This window comes from Fukomys damarensis, unplaced genomic scaffold, assembly GCF_012274545.1.
Source record: "Fukomys damarensis isolate Sample0158 unplaced genomic scaffold, DMR_v1.0_HiC HiC_scaffold_38, whole genome shotgun sequence".
Taxonomy (NCBI): Eukaryota; Metazoa; Chordata; class Mammalia; order Rodentia; family Bathyergidae; genus Fukomys; species Fukomys damarensis.
In genome coordinates, this window is record NW_022900950.1 from 33,040,807 (window position 1) to 33,051,969 (window position 11,163).

The following is an 11,163-nucleotide window of genomic DNA, read 5'->3' on the forward strand; positions in this document are numbered from 1 at the left end:
TCTAGCCATCGCCTATCCATTCATGTTCCACCCAGCATCCACTCAGACATGCACCCTCCATACAATACTGAGAGTGTGCCAGTCACTTAGGGTATATACTACAAAACAGGGGAGACCACAGTCCATGACCTCACTGACAGTATCTGCTCCAGACATATGTATCAGTAGGTATTTGTGTGCAAGCAGGGCAAATCTGGTCTCTATGAGGCCTCAGAGGGGCGCTTAACTCAAACAGGTGAGCAGGAAAAGCAGAATTGTTCTTCATATATAAAATCACTTTACAAGCAAGACATCTGCAGAGCTGTCCCCTAATGATATCAGCCCCTTAACACACACACACACTGGCTTTAAAGATTAAACATGCATGCTAGAGGTGAGGGTGTAACTCAGTAGTATAGCACTTTTCTCATGTGCACAAAGCCCTAGGTTCAATCCGCCAATAATTATGATGATGATGATGATGGTGGTGGTGGTGGTGGTGGTGGTGATGATGATGATGATGTACACATGTTTATTTGCAAATGTTTTTATAAGCATACGTGCTTCTATTTATGCTGGTATGTATGTCAAACTTCCCATTTAAATAACTTGGCAAGCCCTACTTTGAAATATTTTCAAAACACATGCAATTAATACAAGTTAAAACATAAACATGAAACCATTACTTTTCCACAAATATCTCTAAAACCACGCTTGATCAGTGCAAATCAAACAAACTTAAACTGAGGATAAATAATACAATTAAAAAGTAATGAAGGCCTCTGGATAATTACAGAAGTATCCAACCATGCATGCCACAAATGCCTACATTTCTCTTCACAGAGAAATCTGAAACACATTTCTCCATGTGAGGTGATTTTATAGAACCAGAAATTTACTTATACTCCCACCAAATGGAGAGAAGGAACAAATCCTTTGTTTGGTGAATGGCATGTCCTTTACAATCACTTTAAAGATTACAGTTCAATCTCCTTTTATTGGCACAGAAAGGAAATTGAGGCTAGTCTTTAGGATAATCAAATTAAATACAAATACTGAAAAAAATGTACTATTTCCAATTCCTTAATTCCCTAATTATATTGCATATATTCTGACATATAGCACCATTCAAACTGAACACTGTGATGACTCACAAAGGTGGGGAATTATTCAAAAATTTTGTTACATATATACAAATTGCTTTCTTTTTTCATATAACAGTAATCCACAAAACTAGGTACACTTTGCAAAAGGTATAGTGCTAATAAAACAATGAATAATTAGTTCATTTCAGATGGTTGAGGGTCACTGTGGTACACAGTGACTGGTACCCCATGACCTAATTTACTCAAAAAACCCACCACTGAGCTCAGACCCTGGAAGAAATTTGGCTGCTTTTGGCATAAACACAAACCAGGAATCAGGAGCTAGCTATCCCCTCCTGGGAGTGCATCCTCTCTGCGTCTCTCTGGCCTCTACTTCTCCACTTCTCCACCTGTAAAGTGGGCTGGTACCTGGCTCTTGGGGCTCTAACATGCAGTCACCAAGCAAGGAAATATAGAATAGCTCATAGCAGAGTGCATGAGCTCCACCTCAACTCCCCACTTCCTTCACTGGGGATCCTTGAATATCACACAGCTCAGAGCTCTCCTTAGAAACGTCATTGGTCACAATTCTCCTCCTGGGTAACCCTGACTAGGAAAAGAAATCTCCTCTGGGTCTGCTATTATTTAAAAACTCAGGGGCAAATAACACCCTCAATATGCCCTGTGGAATTGTGGCACATTTTATAAAACACTGACTGTGAGGGACACTCATTTTCCAGAGAACCCGGGTGTTAAGATATGGATTCCCAGGGACTAATAAAAGTCCCACTTGGCTTGTATAATGCACAATGTCAGTCTGCTGAAGTCTACTCAGGAAGATGTTCAAATGGAGAAAGGTGGACGGTTTGAAGGGACAGTGTGTGTTTTAAACTCTGTCTGTGAAGAGGGTAATGAGTTCAGACAGTGAGAATTCCATCACATCCTCTGTAAAACTGGATTTTCGGTCTTTTGTCAGAGGGGCAGTAACCTTCCAACAAACAGGTTTAAGTAGAAAAACCAAGGGTTAAAAAGGCATATTACAATTTCTCACAGAGAAGCACGATTTAAGATGTCTCCCTAACTGATAACTTTGTTAAAATATTGGCAAGTGAAACTACAGTAGTTCTGGTACTTACCAGCAATAGCCCCTGAGGCTAGTGTGGCAATTACTGGTGTTTTGGTTCTATCATTGATTCTGGCCAAAAACTTAAACAGCAGTCCATCTTCAGCCATGGCGTAGATAACTCGTGGCATGGGAAACATGGAACCTAGAAGACTAGGTGGGCAGAAAGGGCAAAATGCACGAGTGAAACTAGCTCACCAGGAATAGAGGCACCAAATGAGAACATGTATAGTTTACCACCAAAAGGGAGCCAGTGTTTCTCTCATCAAGAACTCATTCCTCCCTCTGTCTGCCTCTCAAGCACAAGGTCCCAAGTTTGATCCCCAGTATCAAAAAAAAACTGAAAGAAAGAACTGGTTCTTCTTCAAACTGTGTAAAGCTCCCATCTATAAGACTCAGCACTTAGTCTACTGACCCAGAAAAAACACATACTGTAAGTGTGCACAAAGGTAAACTGGGTGCATGGCTCAGTGGCACAGTGCTTGCCTAGTATGTGCAGGGTCCTGGGTTGAATCCCCAGCATTTAAGTGTGGATGAAGGTAAAGAAAGGAGAACATCTTTGTTAAGTTGGCATGCAATGTAGACATAAATGAATGGAAGGGAAATTTTGTTATTGTGATAATTATGCCTAGCTGAATCAAACAGGAAACAAAAGCATCATTGCATTCATAAGGATTTCTCTGTGGGAAATTAATAGTTGGCAAGTAGTTTCTATTTATACAGGTTAGCATCAAATACCAATAAAAGGTTTGCTTTTTCAAAGCAGTCCCTCCTTTACAAGCAAATTAAGGGCCAGAATATGTTGGTCAAGAGGAGGCCTGGGCCAGAGGTCAAAGGTTAGAAACACAGAGCCTGTCGCTTACTAAGCAGATAATGTTCAAAAGGTGACCCTGGGATCTTAGTGGTAAAAAATACGACAGTCTCCCTTTCTTCACGGTTTGGCTTTCTATAATTTCAGTTACTTCTGGTTAATCACACTCCAAAAATATTAGTGGAAATTTCCAGAAATAAACAATTGAAATTTTTGACTAGTTTTTATTATAATATATTGTTATAACTGTTCTCCATTATTATTAGATATTGTTAATCTCTTATCAGGCCTATGTTTGTAAATGAAACTTTATCACAGGTTTGTTTATGTTAGGAAAAACAGCTCCCACTGCAAGTCTCAGAGTGGATCTCCCTATGAATGGGAGAAACTACTGTACTAGTAATACAAGTAACCCTCAGGACTGATTACTAGCTACAAAGCATGGGGAAAAGAGTCGGTGTGCTGGTCTGACTTCAAGGTGGAAAGGGAGCACCAGGACGTGTCCACTTCCCACTGGCCTCACCAGCCTGACACCTTCCACAGAGCCAGCCCCGTGAGGAGTGAGGAATGGCGGTGGAAAGCCACTCACCTGGTGGAAAGTGCACAGAGGGAACCAACAGCCACTGCATATTTGGCACCTTCCCAGCCTACATGCTTGAAGGCATCAGGCAGGGGGCTGCTCGTGTCCAGGCAGAAGTAGGGCATCATGAGTGTGAGGGCGGCAGACACCCCGAAGTATGCGATGAAGCAGATCAGAAGGGATGCAACGATGCCCACAGGGATGGCCTTCTGGGGGTTCTTGACTTCCTCACCTGGAAGCAGAAAGAGTCAGGAGGCAGGAGGCACTGGACCCACCCGCGCAACATCAAGGACAGGCAGCCTAGAATGTTCAGTCTGCAAGAACTGGGGTCTGCAGCTCCCTAAGGTAGAGGAGGCCCTTGGTAACACACCCCAGGCAGCCCCAGTCCCGGGATGGCTCTCCACCATTACAATGATACCCAGCTAAGAGAGAAACTTGTTTCCCTTGGCTGAGAAAATCCAGGAAGCTCAAGGGAGTGCAGCCTACTCAATCAACCAGGTTGACATTATTGTCGGTGTTCTCATTCCACCCAGATAACACAGAAGGGCAATCAGTCTGGAGCCATGCTGTCATTATCCTGGTCTAACACCAGAGACCAGAGCTCTTAGTTATGTTCAAGACACAGTATCCTGTCAGGTACCACCACTCAGGGAAGTGATAAAGGAGGTAGGAGGTTGGCAGGAAGCTGCAACTCCTCATGTTATGTACATGTAGGAAGAGTGGCAACTGGAGCAGGAAGGGAAGTTTTGGCTACGGGTAGTAGGAGCCTCCACGTCTTCCAGGCAGTGGGGGATCCCGGAGTAGCGGGGTGGGAGGGGCATACCAGTGGTGGCAATGCAGTCGAAACCCACGAAGGCATAGAAGCAGGTCGCTGCCCCCGACAGGACACCAGAGAACCCAAAGGGCATGAATCCACCAACACCGTGTTTCTCTGTTTTTGTGTCACTAGGGAAAAAAAAGCCACAGTCAAAGATCACAATTAGGAGCAGCACTCAAGTCCTGAAGAGAAGCAATACCAGATAATCACCCTACCCTGTTAGTGCTGCTAGGCCCAGGGGCTTCAGACCCTGAATCATGGTCCTCAGACCACAGAATTCCAACTCCATGGGCAGCAGGCCTCCCTGTATTTCAGGCCCCAGAGACACGATGGCACACACTGTCACTGGTCCAGAAGCATCTGGTACATAATGACTTGTAGGGAAAGGCAGGAGAGTGGAGGGCTTCAACCACTGGGGCTGGGCCCATACCCTCCTCCCCAAGACCTTCAGGGATACAGAGACCCAGAGCTGCCACCCAGGGGTACCATCCCCACCCAACATACTGTACTTAGCAGTAACCCAAGGCTCCAACACAGAAACTATGGCTAAAAACCTGAACTATTTCAGTTAACAACAGCATCTCTCAGCACCCTGTACATGAGGTCAACAGCTGCTGAGATGACCATGAACAGAAAAACCAATTGTCACCTTTGATAGTTAGCTTTCAGCAGGAGCACCTGGGGAGGCTGGAGAATCGAAGTCAGGAATGTGCAGACTGAATCACTGAACAGGGAGAGGAGCCTGGCAGAAGGGTAGTGAGGGCTGGACCGCACCTTAGTCATGAAGATGCAGGAAAATAAGTAAGAAAAACACGCAGAAGAGGAGCTTTGGATGACTGGCCGAGGGAGGAGGCAGAGGAAAAGGCATCTTACTGGCTCCTCAGGACTGACACAAGGTGGGTTAGACACCTCCAAATCAGGCAACTTCTGGAGCTGTGAGCCGGGTGAGCCAGCTCCCTTAACAGTGATACCTGCTGAACCTGCTCCTCCGACCTAGGCGGAGATATACCAAGGCCCAACTGCAAGAGGTGCTGGTAAGAGAAAAAGGCCAGGGGCAGGAAAATGGGGGGAGGGGGCTTTAAAATATACACATTTGCATTCACTTGTTTTATATAAAGAAAAACTAGAAGCCTCCCCACCAAACATAATGAAAATGACTACTCACTGTGGGAGTAGGGGGTGAGGTAGATGAAGAAAGGAGCGGGAACAAGGATTTCTCCATGAAAAACTTTTAAAAACATTATGACATATGAACTGTGTGATTATTTTATTCACTCAAAAAATTAAATTCAACTTTGAAGTTTGGGTGTTCCTGATCTCAGTTACAGGTATGAAAGTAAAACACAGAATCTATTCTATAGGGCCTTAAGCTAAAACATTTAGAAATATTTCTCACGGGCTCTTCATATCTATATTTTCACCTTAACCTGGGGCACACATGTGGTGGGTCCACAAGCCATTGGCTTGTCCCTGAAGGAGTGGGGATACTGCCCTGGCCACCTCCTGGCAAATGTCAGCTCTTGATATAGTGGAGCTAAACCTAGGCCTTGGTGCAGTACTCTCTCCCCTGCAGTTTGGGTGACCAGCCCTGATGATTCCGCTCACCTGGTCTTTAACAAAGAAAATAACTGGCAAAGTAGGGTGTAAGGCCAGGGGCAGGTTTCCCACATGCGGCTTACCCTCACCAAATTAACAGTAAATGTATTTTACCAAGACTCCAAAGTAATAACAGCCATCCGCTACCCTGATATAAGCTGTCGGTCATCCCTAACAGCCTCATTTCCCCCTTCTACACAGTAAAGGCAGCCTTAGTTATTTTAGCCAGACACATGACCAGTGAGAGTCAAGCCTACACCTCTCTAACTCTAGATGTGGGTGCAATGATGGGACCAAAGGAGACATGGTACAGGCATCGCCTAAGTAATGTGTGGGGATGAGGGCAGGGAAGGTGCTCTTGTACTCTTCCCTTTTCCTTTCAGCTAACAGAAACAGGAGGAGCAGCGACCATGAGGCCAGGTGGCCTTGCAAACATGGGCCATGGAAAAGGCCATGAGATGGAAGGACTAGATTCCTGACCCAGGTTATTGACCATGTCCACATGTTAACTAAAGAGAACTAACCCTTTATCTTATGAAGTCAACATTATTTTGGAGTTTCTCTCCTAAAAGACATGCACTGTCCTACATAATCTCAACAGGTTTCCACATAGTATAAATTTGTGTCACTCTTACTTCTCCTGTTACCTATTTCCAGGATACTGGTTAAAAAGGCCAGAATCAGCACAAGTCAAGGCAGGGAGAATCCACTGGAACTGTACGGTAATACTCCAGCCCCAGACTCAGAGACAGACTAACTCAAGCTCAAAGCGTTCCCTGAAAGCCATGGAAGGAGAAAGATATGAGAAAATTCCAAACTCAGTGCAGACAAAGCAGCCTCCCGACTGTGCAGGCTGACGCTCCTACATGATATATGATTTGGTCAGGAAATGCCCTGCTATTTCAGAGGGAGAGCAATTTCATGCAAGACTATAAGGCTGTTCTCGGAAACACAAATCTACAGCTGGCTAAAACAAAAGCCATGTGCAGATTATAATGAAATGGAAGAGACAGCTATATTCCAGGCCTGTAGAACTTCACCTCTTCAATGGCCGATCCTGAGTCGCCCCCCACCACCACAACAACAGCAGTGTTCCAGGTCCTCAGATGGAAATAAAGGGCCCACTTGTGGCTAAAGGGCTGGGGTGACAAAACCACCTTATCTGGACAGCCAGCACTGTTCAGTTGTACTGTAGAGTCAGGGCGCTCAGTTCAAGGATGATTGATAAAAAGCAAATACCACTGACAGGCACAATCTCGTGAGAGAAATGATGATGCTTACGCTCAACTGGCAACCAGGAAGTAAGAGGAGGCCTCAGTATTTCATTCCTAACCTGGGAACAGCAACTAGTAAAATCCACTCTCAAAGTTTTCAAAGTCTACAGCAGTACTTCAAAGTATATTTTGAGTTGGCTTCATTCCACCTTGAATGAATGGGTCAGAATAAATTAGACATCCAGACAACTCTAGAATGCTTAGAAATGATACATTAAAAGTCCCTGTTGCTCTGTTACTGAATTTGAGAAAGGCTTATTTCTATTCAAATTCAAGAGTTTAGGAGATTTATTTTTATTTGAATTCATAACCACATAATTGTAGCATTAGTGAGATTTCTTGCACCTAATTCAACACTTTGCTGCTCTAAGGAGTGAAGTAGTCACACACACTGACTGCTCACTGATCAGAGCACTGGAGGAGGCTGGACACTTGCCCCTGAACTAGCCACTGACTTGGTGGCTCTGAGGTGACTTCTGAGGTCTCCTGTCCTACACAGGGCAGCTAAGATGTGGCTGCCCACTGAGCTCTCGCCAAGGAAATGTAGAGACTAGGACAGTGTATCTTCTTGGTCTGTCCTCATAAGCCCTGGGTGCACTCCCCTCCCATAATCTCTTTTCACTTCTGGAAAGCTGGGGCATGCTTGTGTCCACAGGCTAGCACTGACTGGGAAGTGGAGGACAACAAACACTGCTGTTGGGAATGACAGAACAACAAGAGGGAAGACGTTTGGGTCTCCAAGTTGGCCATGATTGCATCTCAGAAGGTGTCTGTACCACAGCATTTTAGCCTTTAGCCTTAAAGAAAATAGAATCACAGACAACCCCAACTCCCCATTTTCCATCCTGGGACATGAAAACTTATGACAAATTACAATTACTTGGCTTTGTTTCCTACATAGCAGGAGCACGTTGGGGAAGGATCCCTCATTGGTCTAAGAGAGCCCAGGATGGATAGCTGGCCTTCACCCATCTCAATCTGAGTGTCCTGAATCAGAAACATCAGGGGGCCAGGGATTTAGCTCAGTGATTCTGGAGCCTGCCTTGCAAGCACAAGGACTCAAATTTGAGCCCCAGGAGCAGGGGGGGCAGGGGAGGGAGGGAGAGAAGGTTGGTCATATAACCAAATATGAGGAAAAGATTTCTAATGTAATGTGACAACTATTTGAAGTTTAAATGATGGTCTGTTTTCCTGAAAACCTTCGTTGTCATGCAAAGTGCTATCCAGTTCAGGGGAATAAATCTTAACACACACTCCCAATTTGCAAAACAGTCTCGGTGACCTCACTGCAGCAAAGCAAAACAACAAAATGAACTTGAATTGTGTATTTTTAGGTCACATATTATCCTAGGCAATTGTAACCCCAAATATGTGTACATGGCGCTAAATATCAAGTATGAAGAATTATCACATGCCAAGGGACAGAAGAAATGACTCACTTGCCGAGACACAGATGGCTGGATGCATTCAAGATATCCTGTTCCGTGAGCTGCCAGTTTTTAATGGATCCCTTCACAAATCCTGACACCACAATGAAGCCCAGGACCAGAACATTGATGCAGGTGAATATTTTGTTGACCATGGCTGACTCTTTCACACCAAGAGTTAAAAGTCCTGAGAAAGGCACAAATAGAAAATCCTGACTGTTAACCACAGACTAGGTAGGTCACTTTGAGGATGGCAATGAGGACAGGAACAAGAAGATGACAGAAAAAGAATGAAAACATCATTGAACCTCCAAAGACATCGGTGATCCTACTGGCAGGGACTTCAATAACAGAAGTCCATGGGATGCTTCCCAAGCTACCTGGATCTCCTTGGAAATTGAGAAAACCACCCACAGAGCACCAAGAGCTACAGAGATCTGGAACGTGACAGTCACCTTCTACGGAGAGCAAGTCCCTGGCAGAGGAAAGACGGGGCCTCGAAATGCACAGCAAGGCACCCCCTTCTCTTGAAAAGGACATAACTTTAATTTTCCCCAAGAAGGACATACCTGTATAGTGTCCTGGTTGAGACACTCATTGAGAAAAATGAGAGTTTTTCGGATGAGGAAATTATTCAGATTTACTCTGGGATGTTAGTCATGTTGGCAGCAACAAGGGTTCTGGTTCTGAAACCACTAACACATGTTTCCTCACTGGACTCAGTGCATATAAAGGAAATGTTTAAACCGGGTGTGGTGGCACTTGCCCATAATCCCAACACTCAAGGAAGCTGAGGCAGGAGGATCGCAAGCTCTGTCTGGGCAACTTAACAACTTGGAGAAACCCTGGTTTAAATAAAAAAATATAAAGGGCTGAGAATGTAGCTCAGTGTGAAAGCCCTGGGTTCAAGCCCCAGCTCACACACACACACACACACACACACACACACGAAAAAGTGTAAGCCGGATTAGCTCTGGCTTGGGAACTCACATTTAAGACACAACAAAAAAATCAACCAAGTGATGAAAAGGTACAGGAACCTCATGACAGCACTATCTTTGAGTAGCTCCCACATTAGGGTGCTAATGCCACGGAGGGACTTCCATGTTGCTGTAGTTTGGATTTTAAGTGTTCTCTGGCGTGTTTCCCAGGGTGACACTCGGGAGATGGTGGAACTTCAGAAGGTATGGCCTAGTGGGAGGTCTGTGGGTATCTGGGCGTGGGCCCCGGAAGGGAACTGTGGGGCCCCAGTGCCTTTCTCTTTCTTCCACATTCTGGCCATGAGGTGAATGGTTTTGCTCAACCATGTGCTCCCCACCTTGAGAGATAAGACAATTATCTCAGGTATGTGACACTGTAAGAGAAAGCGGGTTAACACACACAGCTAAACTCTAGGGTGGGCATGAAAAGAGGCCAAGCACTACTCAAACACAGTCATGATTTGAGACTCCTTCCTTGCCATGGATGCCTCTTATACATTTTAAAATAGAAACTGCTGTACATGCTAGATTGAATTCTGAAAGACAGATGTTACAAGAGAATTGAGTAATTAATTATGGGGTGAAGATGTCACTGGGATCCAAAATATTTTTTCTTTAGTGTTCCTCCCTCTCATGTTTATAAAAATGAGAATCTCATTATAGTAGAGCAAATTATTTTCTGGATACACATTTCTGCCAGCTAGACCAGAAATACTGCAGAGACTGGCCTGTGCAAAATTATTTTAATTATGCAGTGTGGGAGGTAAGGCATGTTGTTTTTAAAACTTGTCTAAGATTTTCTAACCTCAGATGAAAATTCATCTGCATTTCAGTCTCATGTACATATAGTATAAGGACCAAGAAGGACAATTTCCCACCCCAGTGGCTGAGACACAGACAAGTATCATGAACAAGAAGATTGCATAAGCTGTGTCAAACAATATCTGGAATTTAAAAATTCTGTAGCCATGACTTATTTACTAAAAGGGTGCTTTGTGATTGTTCAGTGTACAAGCACTCCAGGTGTCTTTAGACATGCGAGCACACATTGATGTTCCAGGCAGAGTTTAGCCCTCCACATTTTCCTGGTGGACAAATGACTATTTTCCTTTCCAAATGGCCATCCACTGAGCCAAAGGATTTTTAATCCTTCAGTGCTGACAAAATCTCACTCCACGGTTATATTCAACACCTGAGATTCCTTTTAATTAAATGGCAGAGAACTCGGCCAACTCTGTGTGCTCTACAAGACATTAGGGCTTGGACAGATGAACAGAGATGTCTGCATTTCTTATAAAAACAAATAAACAAAAAGTGGTGCAGGGAGGGGGGGCGCGTGTGCTAAAGATAAGAAAAGAAACAAAAAGGTCCTGGGAGTGTGGCTCAGCGGCAGAACACTTGCCTTGCATGCAAAGGCCCTAGATTCCAGTTCCAGCATAAACAAACAAGAAAGAGAGAGAGAGAGAGAGAGAGAGAGAGAGAGAGAGAGAG

The 11,163-nt window shown here is 44.5% G+C and overlaps 1 protein-coding gene across 6 annotated transcripts in view; it reads right to left on the bottom strand.

Moving 5' to 3' along the window:
• Slc7a1 (solute carrier family 7 member 1) overlaps positions 1–11,163 on the bottom strand; it is a 74,243-nt gene that overhangs the window by 10,254 nt on the left and 52,826 nt on the right. For all 6 annotated transcript variants that reach the window (XM_010623858.3, XM_033759916.1, XM_010623857.3 and 3 more), the window contains 4 exons: positions 8,705–8,879; positions 4,402–4,523; positions 3,588–3,810; positions 2,201–2,340 (listed from right to left, as the gene is read on the bottom strand). In XM_010623858.3, coding sequence (XP_010622160.1) covers positions 2,201–2,340; positions 3,588–3,810; positions 4,402–4,523; positions 8,705–8,879 — 660 coding nt within the window. The remainder of the gene's footprint in view (positions 1–2,200; positions 2,341–3,587; positions 3,811–4,401; positions 4,524–8,704; positions 8,880–11,163) is intronic.